Below are 16,760 nucleotides of genomic sequence, written 5' to 3'. Positions count from 1 at the left end.
ACCATCTGTGAAAATGCTGACAATTCTGGCCTTTTCTAAGAATGGATTTAATTATATTCTAGCACAACAACTGCTCTGGGGATGCTCAGGTAGGATACTGTCGTGTTCATTTGAAGCCTGCTGTTTTGTGTATTTGGTTTTTTGAATCTTGTTTTTCCATTTATGCAGTAGCTAGAGATTATGTTAACATTTTTTTTTTTTCTAATAGCAATAACTATTAAAGGAGAGAGGAAAAGATACTAATATAGGAATTGTTATAAATACTACAATTAAACTATGTCTGATAGCTTAGAAACATTCATAGAGCATTTCATCTTAAATGAAACCATTTTGCTATCATTTGTATGTTAGGCTGTGGGATGAATGGGAAAATGTCATATGGACACAACTTTGTTATGAGGTACACATACATTTAAGAAGATAGAAGAGAAACATCTCTGGGCTCCAAGACCTCTTGGGTGACATTTTGTAGTCTGCCTTACTGTACGATGTGGCTGGTGACAGAGGATCCCAGCGCTTGCCTATTGAAGACACATCAGTCACAAGGGGGCCAGCAGGTTATGCTTACAAGGCCTGGTGCCATTGGACCAACTACCATCTTAATTTAGTTTTTTAAATGAACTGTTTTTGACTTTGACTCAACTGCAATTACTTACCCATGTTCCAGTGTCACTTAGAAAGTTAAAAGGTGGTGAGATGTCACCATGAAATTATTTGATGATGATGATTATTTTTGGAGTCAAATCAGTTCTTTGCAGCAGGCTATATACCTGCATTAAAGTTAACTTAGAAACCAACTCATTCTCATATCATTATAATAACAGTTTATATAAATGTTCCACTCATTTCAAGCTTACAGTAAAAGTAGGCTATCATGCACAGCTAAAATTACTATATTTTTTAACAGCTTGGCCGACATTTCTTCGATTTCATAAGGTGTACTTAAAGAGTAACTTAAGTAGGTGGCGTGAACAGCACCTGTACTGGGGTGATCCGAGTCACCTCAGTTATTTCTCTGAGAGTTAGTGAGGCTCCTGTTCAGGTTGACAAGTGGATGGGAAGCAGCATGCCAGTGCTGGTTCCTGGGGACGTTGGTCGTGGGCACTGTTGTTGGCTAACACGTGAGAGTGCAGCCCTAGAGCAGGGGCTGCCAGTGCCTGGTGCCCGCTGCCACCTCATGGAGCTCATAAGCAGAGCCTCACTAGGGAGCACGTGTCTCCTCTCCTTCTCTGGAGGATTTCATTCACTGACCCCAGGACCCCAGTTATCGGGGGTTCCCTTTAGTTACATGCATTTTTTTTTTAAACAAAGTTTGAGTATCTCTATACAGGGAGATGTCGTTAGAACTCGTCAGCCATCAGCACTGCCACTTACTTTCATTGGGCAAGGAAAGTGGGGAAAAGCCACAAGGAGCTTGCTCACAGCCTTGCTCCATTGCCGCGGCCTGGTGGTGCTACTTCAGCAGTCTGGTCAAGCATAGTAAACGCTCAGTTAAGTAATTCAGGCATTCCGACTTCTTGGTTAAGTAACTTCTTAAATAGCTAAATCAGACTGTAGGATCCTGTTTCCATCCCTGTTGAAAGTCTTCCTCCAGCTTCATGCTAACACGGTACTGCTTGGAGCAGCCATCATTCACCGGACTGAGGTTACTGCTTCAACATAAAGGGACAGAGCTGATGACAGTACACCGCAGCCTTCTCTTCAAAGTTCTTTCTAAATTCAATGCTAATATTTGATCCTAGTTTAGATGAAACCTGCCTCTCGCCAGAAACAGTTTCAGGACGGTAACTCACCTCCTTCCATAGTGCTGATAATTCTAAAGGGTAGGTAACAAAAACACAGAATCATTCATTGGAATTAGTTTGCTGAGCCTGTTAGAGGTGCTTGACAATGTCAGTGGCTTTCTAACCTAGGAGTGAAGAACGTTTTTTTAAACATTTATACTTTAGGTAAAAGTTCAGTGGCTTAAGTACAAAACAAAGTAGAAATCAGGACTTCAAATTACATAGACTCACGCATGGAGAATTATGTCTTCCTCCATTTTCTCTCTCCTTTAGTTTTTGATCATGTTTCCTTAGTTGTGCATGACTGCTGTGTCAGCTGCATGCTGTCTGTGGTGTGTGTGTGTGTGTGTATGTGTCGTGGGCTTATTATTTCTGCATCAGTATTAGGTAATGCATTAGATAATATGAGGTCTAGAAAGTAGGTATGGGTTTAATCAGTTGCCAAGCTTCATGCAGGGTTATCAGGTGGGAGATCTCCACAATGCATGCATGTCATGTGACAGTTCTTAACATAAAGTTGGGGTGCATATTTCATCATTGGTTTTCTGACTGCTCTGCTTTTTTAATTTCTAACCTGTTTTCTGTCCTTAGTGTATCTCAGCCTTACTGATGATTTAGATACTCTGTTATAGTTAATTCAATTCCATAAGCATGTTTTAAGACCACTGTTAGTCTTAAAAAATTTAATAATAAAAATTATGTTTTACTGTGCCTCGTAGACTGAGGAGGCTGTTACTAGTCAGACAGCTGACAAGACTTTAGAATTTCTTAAGCATTACTTAAAAGCTTACCCTAGAGGAGCCCTGGTGGTACAGTGGCTAAGTGCTTGGCTGCTAACTGAAGGAAAGGTTGGCGGTTTGAGCCCACCAGCCGCTCTGTGAGAGAAAGATGTGGCAGGCTGCTTCCATACAGGGTATGGCCTTGGAAACCCTATGGGGCAATTCTGCTCAGTCCTCTCGGGGCACCATGGATTGGAATCATCCTGATGGCAATGGGTTTGGTTTTGGTTTTTGGTGTAGCTTACCATGTATTGCACAATACAGAAAGTGAAAATACTCAGAATTTGGTTTTGACACTGTCCTAAAGTCATAAAAGGGCATCCTTGCTTAAATTGCTATTTCAGTGATCTGAAAAATGTCTAATTCTAACATGCAAGATAATTTTCTTGGTGAAAGGTAAAAGGATCTTTCTGATGTGTCAGACTCTGACATGAGGGTGTCCTTTCTTGGTATAATAATGATATAAAAACATTTTTCAGGGACCAAGGTCCCCCATTTATGTTTTCCAAAGTTACTTTATTAAGAGTCTAGAAATTAAATTCATTTTAGGAGAAAATTGTATGTTAGTTTTCCACAAGACTGAATTTAATTCATGATACTTTTCATTCATCTACATGGCAAATACATAATTTCACTTTTTCATTTTGTTTCTACTGACATAAATGCTGAGAAAGACAAATGCACTGAGAAATTAAAAAATTGTACTAGACCAGTGGTTTAAAAAATCAGCAAAAAAACTTTTTCTCCAAACAAAATCTTGTTTGTCTCCCTAATTTATAAAACGTACAGAGGTGGAGCGGCTCTGGTTAGCGGATGATCCCTGCTTTTGTGAAAATGCCCGCTTGTTCCCTTTTCCCATCAGAGCATTTCTGCAAAATCCTGGGGTTCTGAAAACCACAGTTTAATAGCTGTGTTTAATACCAGGTGAAAGCTCCTGGTATTTACAATGTAAATGTGGTACAGATTTAGGCATGTATGTAGAGCAGTCTATCGACTTCACCTCCATTCTTTTTCCAGATGGGAGAATTCCAGTCCAGAGGGATTAAATGACACATAAATTACACATCTGTTTAATGACTGAAATTGTACATCTGTTTAATAATTGAAAGTACACTCCATCAGTCTTCTTACTGCATCAGCTTCAGGAAGTACTGAGACTCAGAACCCAAACCTCTGCCTTTAAACCAGAGTCCTTTGCACCACATAACCTGCAACTTCTTGAAACATTAAGAAATAACATAGTGTCGTTATAGGCAATTTATACTGCATTTGCTTATACATTATTTACCCTTAAAAATACACGTATAAACACTGTATCTACTATTTTTTTTTTTTTGGTGCCTTTGTTTGTGGACAAATAGGCACTAAAAGTTATTTCCCATGTCGACTCCATTTGCAGAGTACCATAAGATAAGGCACATTTAAATGTACTTCATACCTTTCTTTTAAATAAATATTTTCTAGGAAGGATTGTTGTTAGGTGCTGTCGAGTCAGCCCCGACTCATAACAACCTGACATATGACAGAATGAAACACTGCCTGCTGCACCATCCTCACAACCCTTTCTATACTTGTGCCCATCATTGCAGCCACTGTGTCAGTCCATCTCATTGAGGGCTCTCCACTTTTCTGCTGACCCTCCACTTTACCAAGCATGATACCCTTCTCCAGGGACTGGTCCCTTCTGACAACAGGACCAAAGTAGGTGATGAAGGGTTATTTCTACCTTATTCTAAATAGGGATTTATGTTTGAACTCTCTATCAAGATTATTTAAAATTTGGTTAGCTTGTGTGCGCTGAATTTTTGCATTTTTGTTCAGTGTACTTACAACTCTGACAGTGCCTTGTTAGTACTATCTAATCTTTGAGAATAGAAAATGAACTAGTTGCAGTGGGATTATGGGTGTTTAACACATCTCTGTGTGTGATTTGCAGGAAGACCCTGTACTCAACTGCAGCTTCTGAATCCAGAACGATTTGCACGTCTTATCAAAGAAGTGATGAATACATTCTGGCCTGGCAGAGACCTGCTTGTTCAGTGGTACCCACTGAATGAAGAGAGAAATCACCCACCTGTTTCATGGCTAAAGATGGTGTGGAAGAATCTCTATATACACTTTGCAGAAGACTTGACTTTATTTGATGAGATGCCACTTATCCCCAGAATGGCCCTAGAAGAAGGTCAAACGTGTTTGGAACTCATTAGACTCAGGATTCCATCAGTAGTCATTTTAGAAGATGAACCTGAAGCACAACTTCCAGAATTCTTGGCGGACATTGTACAGAAACTTGGAGGAATCGTCCTTAAAAAGCTAGATGCCTCTATCCAGCATCCACTCATGAAAAGGTACATTCATTCACCGTTACCGAGCGCTGTTCTACAGATCATGGAAAGGATGCCGCTGCAGAAGCTATGTAACCAAATCGCTTCGCTACTTCCAACGCACAAAGATGCCCTGAGGAAGTTCTTGGCTAGTTTAACTGAAAGCAGTGAAAGGGAGAGAAGAATAATTCAGGAATTGCCAGTATTCAAGAGGATTAACCATTCGTCTGATCAGGGCATTTCTTCTTACACAAAATTGAAAGGCTGTAAAGTCTTGCATCATACCGCAAGGCTTCCGCCTAACCTGCGACTTTCTATTTCTGTAATAGACAGTAGTGATGAGGCTACGATTCGCTTGGCAAACATGCTGAAAATTGAGAAGCTGAAGACCACTAGCTGTCTAAAGCTTGTTTTAAAAGACTCTGAAAATGCATTTTATTCACATGAAGAGGTAAATCAGCTTATGTTATGGATTCTTGAGAATCTATCCTCCCTTAAGAAGGAGAATGCAAATGTGATTGACTGGTTAATGCCATTGAAATTCATTCAGATTTCACAGGAAAGGATGGTGTCAGCCAGTGAACTCTTTGATCCTGACATAGAAGTCCTACAGGATCTCTTTTATAATGAAGAAGAAATCTGTTTCCCACCTTCCATTTTTACCTCACCAGATATTCTTCACTCATTGAGGCAGATTGGCTTAAAAAATGAAGCCAATCTCAAAGAGAAAGACATCGTGCAAGTGGCAAAAAAAATTGAAGCCTTACAGGCCAGTTCTTGTCCAAATCAAGATGCTCTTTTAAAGAAAGCCAAGACACTCTTACTGGTTTTAAATAAGAACCATATGCTGTTGCATTCTTCTGAAGGAAGAATGACATTGAAGAAAATAAAATGGGTGCCAGCCTGCAAGGAAAGGCCTCCCAATTATCCAGGGTCTTTAGTGTGGAAAGGAGATCTCTGTAATCTTTGTGCTCCACCAGATATGTGTGACGTAGCTCATGCAATTCTCGTTGGCTCATCAGTCCCTCTTGTGGAAAGTATCCATGTACACTTGGAAAAAGCATTGGGCATTTTCACAAAACCTAGCATCAGTGCTGTCTTAAAACACTTCAAAATTGTTGTGGATTGGTACACTTCAAAAACCTTTAGTGACGAAGACTATTATCAGTTCCAGCATATTTTGCTTGAAATTTATGGATTCATGCATGATCATTTAGATGAAGGCAAAGATTCTTTTAGGGCCTTAAAATTTCCATGGGTCTGGACTGGCAAAAAATTTTGTCCCCTCGCCCAAGCAGTTATAAAACCCATCCATGATCTGGACCTTCAGCCCTATTTGCATAGTGTGCCTAAAACCATGGCAAAGTTCCACCAGTTGTTTAAAGTCTGTGGGTCTATAGAGGAGTTGACCTCAGATCATATTTCCATGGTCATTCAGAAGATCTATCTCAAAAGTGATCAAGAGCTCAGTGAGCAAGAAAGCAAACAAAATCTTCATCTTATGTTGAATATTATCAGATGGCTATACAGCAGTCAGATTCCAGCAAGCCCCAATACTCCAGTTCCCATACATCATAGCAAGAGTCCTTCTAAACTCATCATGAAGCCAATTCATGAATGTTGCTACTGTGACATCAAAGTTGATGACCTTAATGACTTACTGGAAGACTCAGTGGAGCCCATCATCTTGGTGCATGAGGACATACCCATGAAAACTGCCGAATGGTTGAAAGTTCCCTGCCTTAGTACAAGGCTCATCAATCCTGAAAACATGGGATTTGAGCAGTCAGGACAAAGAGAACCACTTACTGTGAGAATAAAGAATATTTTGGAAGAGTACCCTTCCGTGTCAGATATTTTTAAAGAACTGCTTCAAAATGCTGATGATGCAAATGCAACAGAGTGCAGCTTCATGATTGACATGAGGAGAAATATGGACATAAGGGAGAATCTTCTGGACCCAGGGATGGCAGCTTGCCATGGCCCTGCTTTGTGGTCATTCAACAATTCTGAGTTCTCAGATTCAGATTTTGTGAATATCACTAGATTAGGAGAATCTTTAAAGAGAGGAGAAGTTGACAAAGTTGGAAAATTTGGTCTGGGGTTTAATTCTGTGTACCATATCACTGACATTCCCATCATCATGAGCCGAGAATTCATGATAATGTTTGACCCCAACATAAACCATATCAATAAGCACATCAAAGATAGATCTAATCCTGGGATCAAAATTAATTGGAGTAAACAACAGAAAAGACTAAGGAAATTTCCTAATCAATTCAAACCATTTATAGATGTTTTTGGCTGTCAGTTACCTTTGACTGTAGAAGCACCTTACAGCTACAAAGGGACTCTTTTCCGACTTTCCTTTCGAACTCAACAGGAAGCTAAAGTGAGTGAAGTCAGTAGCACTTGCTACAACACAGCTGATATCTACTCCCTCGTGGATGAATTTAGTCTCTGTGGACACAGGCTTATCATTTTCACTCAGAGTGTAAACTCGATGTATTTAAAGTACTTGAAAATTGAGGAAAGCAATCCCAGCTTAGCACAAGATACAGTCGTAATTAAGAAAAAACTTTGCTCATCCAAAGCATTGACTGTGCCTGTTTTAAGTGTTTTAAGAGAAGCTGCTAAACTCATGAAGACTTGCAGCGGCAGCAATAAAAAGCTCCCCACCGATGCACCAAAGTCATCTTGCATCCTTCAGATCACAGTTGAAGAGTTCCACCACGTGTTCCGAAGGATCGCCGATCTACACTCGCCACTTTTTCGAGGTCCAGACGACGACCCAGCCACTCTCTTTGAAATGGCTAAATCTGGCCAAGCCAAGAAGCCTTCAGATGAGTTGCCACAAAAGACGATGGAGTTCACCACATGGCTCATATGTACCTGCATGGACACAGGGGAGGCTTTAAAATTTTCCTTGAGTGAAAGTGGAAGGAGACTGGGACTTGTTCCTTGTGGTGCAGTGGGAGTGCTACTCTCCGAAACCGAGGACCAGAAGTGGCTCGTGAAGTCACACAATGGAGAAGTGTTCTGCTATTTACCTTTACGGATAAAAACTGGGTTGCCAGTTCACATTAATGGGTGCTTTGCTGTTACTTCAAATCGAAAAGAAATCTGGAAGACTGATACAAAAGGACGATGGAATACCACCTTCATGAGACACGTTGTGGTGAAAGCTTACTTAGAAGCGCTCAGTGTCTTGCGGGACCTGGCAGTCAATGGGGAGCTGGCTGATTATACTTACTATGCAGTATGGCCTGATCCTGACTTAGTTCATGATGATTTTTCTGTAATTTGTCAAGGATTTTATGAAGATATAGCTCATGGGAAAGGAAAAGAACTGACCAGAGTCTTCTCTGATGGATCTATGTGGGTTTCTATGAAGAATGTGAGGTTTTTAGATGACTCTATACTTAAAAGAAAAGATGTTGGGCCTGCAGCCTTCAAGATATTTTTGAAATACCTCAAGAAGAGTGGGTCGAAAAACCTCTGTGCCGTTGAGCTTCCTTCATCAGTCAAATTAGGATTTGAAGAAGCTGGCTGCAAACAGATACTTCTTGAAAACACATTTTCGGAGAGGCAGTTTTTTTCAGAAGTGTTTTTTCCAAATATCCAAGAAATTGAAGCAGAATTTCGAGATCCCTTAATGAATTTTGTGCTTAATGAAAAGGTAGATGAGTTCTCAGGGATTCTTCGTGTTACTCCCTGCATTCCTTGCTCTTTAGAGGGGCACCCTCTGGTTTTACCATCAAGATTGATTCATCCTGAAGGACGAGTTGCAAAGTTATTTGATATTAAAGATGGGAGATTTCCTTATGGCTCGACTCAGGATTATCTTAATCCTATTATCTTGATTAAACTCGTTCAGTTAGGCATGGCGAAAGACGACATCTTGTGGGATGACATGCTAGAACGTGCAGAGTCAGTAGCTGAAATTAATAAAAGTGACCATGTTGCTGCTTGTCTAAGAAGTAGTATCCTGTTAAGTCTTATTGATGAGAAACTAAAAATCAGGGATCCTAGGGCAAAAGATTTTGCTGCAAAATATCAAACAATTCCTTTCCTTCCATTTCTAACCAAACCAGCAGGCTTTTCTTTGGAGTGGAAAGGTAACTGTTTTAAGCCTGAGACCATGTTTGCAGCTACTGACCTTTATACAGCTGAGCATCAAGATGTCATTTGTCTTTTACAACCAATACTAAATGAAAATTCCCATTCCTTCAGAGGTTGTGGTTCAGTGCCATTGGCTGTTAAAGAGTTTTTGGGGTTACTTAAGAAGCCAACCATTGACCTGGTTATAAGTCAGTTGAAAGAAGTTGCCAAGTCGGTTGATGATGGAATTACATTATACCAGGAAAATATCACCAACGCTTGCTACAAATACCTGCATGAAGCATTGATGCAAAACGAAGCCGCAAAGATAACGATTACTGAAAAGTTAAAGCTCTGTAGCTTCATTCTAGTTGAGAATGCGTATGTTGACCCAGAAAAAGTCTCTTTTCATTTGAATTTTGAAGCAGCTCCGTATCTTTATCAGTTGCCTAATAAATACAAAAATAATTTCCGGGAACTCTTTGAAAGTGTGGGTGTGAGGCAGTCATTTATGGTAGAAGATTTTGCTCTTGTGTTGGAATCTGTTGATCAAGAAAGAGGAACAAAGCAGTTGACTGAAGAGAATTTTCAGCTTTGCCGGCGAATAATTAGTGAAGGGATATGGAGCCTCATTAGAGAAAAGAAACAAGAATTTTGTGAGAAAAACTATGGCCAGATATTATTGCCAGATACTAACCTTGCTCTTCTCCCTGCCAAATCTCTATGCTACAATGATTGTCCCTGGATCAAAGTTAAAGATACCACTGTGAAATATTGTCATGCAGACATACCCAGGGAAGTAGCTGTGAAACTAGGAGCAGTACCAAAGCGGCATAAAGCATTAGAAAGATACGCGTCCAACATCTGCTTCACAACACTTGGCACTGAATTTGGACAGAAAGAAAAACTGACCAGCCGAATTAAGAGTATCCTTAATGCCTATCCTTCAGAAAAGGAAATGTTGAAAGAGCTTCTTCAAAATGCTGATGATGCAAAAGCCACAGAAATCTGCTTTGTGTTTGACCCTAGACAGCACCCGGTTGACAGGATTTTTGATGACAAATGGGCACCGTTGCAAGGGCCAGCACTGTGTGTGTACAACAATCAGCCGTTTACAGAAGATGATGTCAGAGGAATTCAGAATCTTGGGAAAGGCACCAAAGAAGGAAATCCTTGCAAAACGGGACAATATGGAATAGGATTTAACTCCGTGTACCATATCACAGATTGCCCTTCTTTCATTTCTGGCAATGACATCCTGTGCATTTTTGATCCTCATGCCCGATACGCCCCGGGAGCCACGTCAGTCAGTCCTGGGCGCATGTTTAGAGACCTGGATGCAGATTTTAGGACACAGTTCTCAGACGTTCTGGATCTTTATTTGGGGACCCACTTTAAACTGGACAATTGCACGATGTTCCGATTTCCCCTTCGTAATGCAGATATGGCAAAAGTTTCCGAGATTTCCTCAGTGCCATCGTCAGACAGGATGGTCCAGAATCTTTTGGACAAATTGCGCTCAGATGGGGCAGAACTTCTAATGTTTCTTAATCACATGGAAAAGATTTCCATCTGTGAAATAGATAAAGCTACTGGAGCTCTAAATGTGTTGTATTCAGTAAGGGGCAAAATCACCGATGGAGACAGATTAAAAAGGAAACAATTTCATGCATCTGTGATCGACAGTGTCACTAAAAAGAGGCAGCTCAAAGAAATACCAGTTCAACAAATAACTTATACTATGGATACTGAGGACTCTGAGGGCAATCTCACTACATGGCTGATATGTAATAGATCGGGTTTTTCAAGTATGGAAAAGGTATCCAAGAGTGTTATATCCGCTCACAAGAACCAAGATATTACTCTCTTCCCACGTGGTGGAGTTGCTGCCTGCATCACTCACAACTATAAAAAACCCCATCGAGCCTTCTGCTTCCTGCCCCTCTCTTTGGAGACAGGGCTGCCATTTCATGTGAATGGCCACTTTGCTCTAGATTCAGCCAGAAGGAATCTGTGGCGGGATGATAATGGAGTCGGTGTTCGAAGTGATTGGAATAACAGCTTAATGACAGCATTAATCGCTCCTGCATATGTTGAGTTGCTCATCCAGTTAAAAAAACGGTACTTCCCTGGCTCTGACCCAACCATGTCAGTTCTACAGAACACGCCCATTCATGTTGTCAAGGATACCTTAAAAAAGTTTTTATCCTTTTTCCCAGTCAACAGGCTTGATCTCCAGCCAGATTTGTACTGCCTAGTGAAGGCACTGTATAGCTGCATTCATGAAAACATGAAACGTCTTTTACCTGTTGTGCGGGCTCCAAATATCGATGGCTCTGATTTACATTCTGCAGTTATAATTACTTGGATTAATATGTCTACTTCAAATAAAACTAGACCATTTTTTGACAATTTACTGCAGGATGAATTACAACACCTCAAAAATGCAGATTATAATATCACAACCCGCAAAACCGTAGCGGAGAATGTCTATAGACTAAAGCATCTGCTTTTGGAAATTGGTTTCAACTTGGTTTATAACTGTGATGAAACTGCAAATCTTTACCACTGCCTTATTGATGCAGATATTCCTGTTAGTTATGTAACTCCTGCTGATGTCCGATCTTTTTTAATGACATTCTCCTCTCCTGATACAAATTGCCATATTGGGAAGCTGCCTTGTCGTCTTCAACAGACTAACCTTAAACTTTTCCATAGTTTGAAACTTTTGGTTGATTATTGTTTTAAGGATGCAGAAGAAAATGAGATTGAAGTGGAGGGTCTGCCTCTCCTCATTACGCTGGACAGTGTATTACAAACTTTTGATGCGAAACGACCCAAGTTTCTAACAACTTACCATGAATTGATTCCATCCCGCAAAGACTTGTTTATGAATACATTATATTTGAAATATAGTACTATTTTATTGAACTGTAATGTTGCAAAAGTGTTTGACATCTCCAGCTTTGCTGATTTGTTATCCTCCGTACTGCCTCGTGAATATAAGACCAAAAACTGTACACGATGGAAAGACAGTTTTGCAAGTGAGTCTTGGCTAAAGAATACATGGCATTTCATCAGCGAATCTGTAAGTGTGAAAGAAGACCAGGAAGAAACAAAACCAACATTTGAGATTGTTGTTGATACCCTAAAAGACTGGGCATTGCTTCCGGGCACAAAATTTACTGTTTCAGCTAATCAGCTCGTGGTTCCTGAAGGTGACGTTCTGCTTCCTCTAAGCCTTATGCATATAGCAGTTTTTCCAAATGCTCAGACCGATAAAGTTTTTCATGCCCTAATGAAAGCTGGCTGTATTCAGCTTGCTTTGAACAAAATCTGCTCCAAAGACAGTGCATTTGTTCCCCTGTTGTCATGTCACACAGCAAACATAGAGAGCCCCTCAAGCATTTTGAAGGCTGTACATTACATGGTCCAGACATCAACATTTAGAACTGAAAAATTAGTAGAAAATGACTTTGAGGCACTTTTGATGTATTTCAACTGTAATTTGAGTCACTTGATGTCTGAAGATGACATTAAAATTTTAAAGTCACTTCCATGTTACAAATCCATCAGTGGGCGATACATGAGTATTGCAAAATTTGGAACATGCTATGTACTTACAAAAAGCATCCCTTCAGCTGAAGTGGAAAAATGGACACAATCATCATCGTCTGCATTCCTTGAAGAAAAAATACACTTGAAAGAACTCTATGAGATGGTTGGTTGTGTACCTGTAAATGATCTTGAGGTATATTTGAAGCACCTCTTACCAAAAATTGAAAATCTTTCTTATGATGCAAAATTGGAGCACTTGATCTATCTTAAGAATAGATTATCTAGTATTGAGGAAATATCAGAGATTAAGGAACAACTTTTTGAAAAACTGGAAAGTTTGTTGATAATTCATGATGCCAACAGTCGACTAAAGCAGGCCAAACATTTCTATGATAGAACTGTGAGAGTTTTTGAAGTTATGCTTCCTGAAAAATTGTTTATTCCTAAGGATTTCTTTAAAAAATTAGAACAACTCATAAAACCCAAAAATCAAAGTGCGTTTATGACATCTTGGGTGGAATTCTTAAGAAATATTGGACTAAAATACATACTTTCTCAGCAGCAGTTGCTACAGTTTGCTAAGGAGATCAGTGTGAGAGCTAATACAGAAAACTGGTCTAAAGAAACATTGCAAAATACAGTTGATATCCTCCTCCATCATATATTCCAAGAACGAATGGATTTGTTATCTGGAAATTTTCTGAAAGAACTGTCATTGATACCATTCTTATGTCCTGAGCGGGCCCCTGCTGAATTCATTAGATTTCATCCTCAGTATCAAGAGGTAAATGGGACACTTCCTCTTATAAAGTTCAATGGAGCACAAGTAAACCCTAAATTCAAGCAGTGCGATGTGGTACAGCTGTTATGGACATCCTGCCCTATTCTTCCCGAGAAAGCCACCCCCTTGGGTATCAAAGAACAAGAAGGTAGTGACCTTGGTCCGCAAGAACAGCTTGAACAAGTTTTAAGTATGCTCAATGTTAACTTGGACCCTCCTCTTGATAAAGTCATTAATAACTGCAGAAACATATGCAACATTACAACTTTGGATGAAGAAATGGTAAAAACTAGAGCTAAAGTCTTAAGGAGCATATATGAATTTCTCAGTGCAGAGAAAAGGGAGTTCCGAATTCAACTGCGGGGGGTTGCATTTGTGATGGTAGAAGATGGTTGGAAACTTTTGAAGCCTGAGGAGGTAGTGATAAATCTAGAATATGAATCTGATTTTAAACCATATTTGTACAAGCTGCCTTTAGAACTTGGCACATTCCATCAGCTGTTCAAACATCTAGGCACTGAAGATGTCATTTCAACCAAGCAATACGTCGAAGTATTGAGCCGCATATTTAAAAATTCTGAGGGGAAGCAGTTAGACCCTAATGAAATGCGGACAGTGAAGAGAGTGGTTTCTGGCCTGTTCAGGAGTCTACAGAATGATTCAGTCAAGGTTAGAAGTGATCTTGAGAATGTACGAGACCTTGCCCTTCACCTTCCAAGCCAGGATGGTCGATTGGTAAAGTCGAACATCTTAGTGTTCGATGATGCACCTCATTATAAAAGTAGAATCCAGGGTAATATTGGTGTTCAGATGTTGGTTGATCTTAGCCAGTGTTACTTGGGGAAAGACCATGGATTTCACACAAAGTTGATAATGCTCTTCCCGCAAAAACTGAGGCCTCGTTTGTTGAGCAGCATCCTTGAAGAGCAGTTAGATGAAGAGACCCCCAAAGTCTGTCAGTTTGGAGCCTTGTGTTCTCTCCAGGGAAGATTGCAGTTGCTCCTGTCTTCTGAGCAGTTCATCACAGGGCTCATCCGGATCATGAAGCATGAGAATGACAATGCTTTCCTGGCCAACGAGGAAAAAGCCATAAGACTTTGCAAGGCCCTGAGAGAAGGACTGAAAGTTTCCTGTTTTGAGAAACTCCAAACAACATTAAGAGTTAAAGGTTTCAATCCAATTCCCCACAGCAGAAGTGAAACATTTGCTTTTTTGAAGAGATTTGGCAATGCAGTCATTCTGCTCTACATACAACATTCGGACAGTAAAGACATTAATTTCCTACTAGCATTAGCAATGACCCTGAAGTCAGCAACTGACAATTTGATTTCGGACACTTCATATTTAATTGCTATGCTAGGATGCAATGATATTTATAGGATCAGTGAGAAACTTGACAGTTTAGGAGTGAAATACGACTCTTCAGAACCTTCAAAACTTGAACTTCCTACGCCTGGCACGCCTATACCTGCTGAAATTCATTATACTCTGCTTATGGATCCAATGAATGTTTTTTACCCCGGAGAATATGTTGGATACCTTGTTGATGCAGAAGGTGGTGATATCTACGGATCATACCAGCCCACGTACACATATGCAATCATTGTACAAGAAGTTGAGAGAGAAGATGCAGACAACTCTAGTTTCCTAGGCAAGATATATCAGATTGATATTGGTTACAGTGAATATAAAATTGTTAGCTCTCTCGACCTGTATAAGTTTTCCAGGCCTGATGAAAGTTCTCACAGCAGGGACAGCGCCCCCTCTACACCCACCAGCCCCACAGAGTTTCTTGCCCCAGGACTGCGGAGCATTCCTCCTCTTTTCTCTGGCAGAGAGAGCCACAAAATCTCATCTTCAAAACATCATTCCCCCAAAAAGCTGAAGGTTCACTCCTTACCAGAAATCCTAAAAGAGGTGACATCCGTGGTGGAACAAGCTTGGAAGCTTCCAGAATCAGAAAGAAAAAAGATCATCCGACGGTTGTATCTGAAGTGGCACCCTGACAAAAATCCCGAGAACCATGATATTGCCAATGAAGTTTTCAAGCATTTGCAGAATGAAATCAACAGGATGGAGAAACAGGCTTTTCTAGATCAAAATGCGGACCGTGCCTCCAGGCGCACCTTTCCCACTTCAGCATCCCGATTTCAGTCGGAGAAGTACTCATTCCAGAGATTTTATACTTCGTGGAATCAAGAAGCAACGAGCCATAAATCAGAAAGGCAGCAACAGAATAAAGAGAAATGTCCCCCTGCAGCTGGACAGACTTACTCCCAAAGGTTCTTCGTCCCTCCCACTTTCAAGTCCGTTGGTAACCCCGTGGAAGCTCGCAGATGGTTAAGACAAGCGAGAGCAAATTTCTCAGCTGCCAGAAATGACCTTCACAAAAATGCTAACGAGTGGGTGTGCTTCAAATGTTACCTTTCTACCAAGTTAGCTCTGATTGCGGCTGACTACGCTGTAAGGGGAAAGTCTGATAAAGACGTGAAGCCAACTGCTCTTGCACAGAAAATAGAGGAGTACAGTCAGCAGCTCGAAGGACTGACAAATGACGTCCATACATTGGAAGCTTACGGGGTAGACAGCCTCAAAACTCGATACCCTGACTTGCTCCCTTTCCCACAGATCCCAAACGACAGGTTCACGTCCGAGGTCGCCATGAGGGTGATGGAATGCGCTGCTTGCATTATCATAAAACTTGAGAATTTCATACAACAGAAAGTGTGAGGCACTGAGCAGAGGAGCAGAGATGGATCTTCAGCGTGTTGGAGCACAAACAGGAATTGCTGCATCTCATTAAGCTTCCCTGCCGTATATGTAAGAACTGTGAAGCACATCATAGATTGTTCTGGAAGGGTTTTGTGCTTATTAATCTGGATAGCAGCAGAGACCCTTAGCTGGATGTGAAAGGAAGTTAATTTGAGGAATGTGATGAAGTGAAAGACTGCTAGATGTGTTGAATGGCTTGGATGGCACATTACTGAATTGCACTTTACATAACCAAAGCTTAGCAGTTTCTTAGGTAAGAGTCTATGTACGTCTCTGGTTAGGATGCAGCTAACTTTGTGTGTGAAATGCCGTTTTTGAAGGAGCTAATGAAACACTGGACATATCATTGATTGACTTGGGGGGATTTTATGTCTTTGGAGTTTATCTTTGTTGTTTTTTTTTTTTTCAAAGTGGAGCCTCTTCTGGAGGCCTTGTTTTCTTATCAGCTGGATCTGATTATGAATTTGTTGCAATTTTACATCTTAAATACTCAGTATATTTAAAAAATGGTACGGTGTTTGACTCCTGAATATTACTTGAGTAAGCGTATGCAGACAGTACTTCTCAGAGTGCACTGAGTGCACTTTACGTCTTTATTTGAAAGGTTTTTTACAACTTATGTTTACAGGCTTCCCATTTTGTGGTGATAGTATATAGGAAA

General features: G+C 40.4%; 1 protein-coding gene across 1 annotated transcript in view; it reads left to right on the top strand.

The window, feature by feature from the left end:
- The window catches only part of SACS (sacsin molecular chaperone), a 39,160-nt gene extending 23,103 nt beyond the window's left edge, over nucleotides 1-16,057 (top strand). The window contains exon 7 of the mRNA XM_007942519.1: nucleotides 4,500-16,057. Within this exon, the coding sequence (XP_007940710.1) occupies nucleotides 4,500-16,057 (11,558 nt within the window). The remainder of the gene's footprint in view (nucleotides 1-4,499) is intronic.
- The last annotated feature ends 703 nt before the right edge of the window (nucleotides 16,058-16,760 follow it).

Source organism: Orycteropus afer, unplaced genomic scaffold (genome assembly GCF_000298275.1).
Source record: "Orycteropus afer afer isolate SDZICR_OR568_19922 unplaced genomic scaffold, OryAfe1.0 scaffold00092, whole genome shotgun sequence".
Lineage (NCBI taxonomy): Eukaryota > Metazoa > Chordata > Mammalia > Tubulidentata > Orycteropodidae > Orycteropus > Orycteropus afer.
This window is presented reverse-complemented; position numbering and strand designations above follow the sequence as displayed.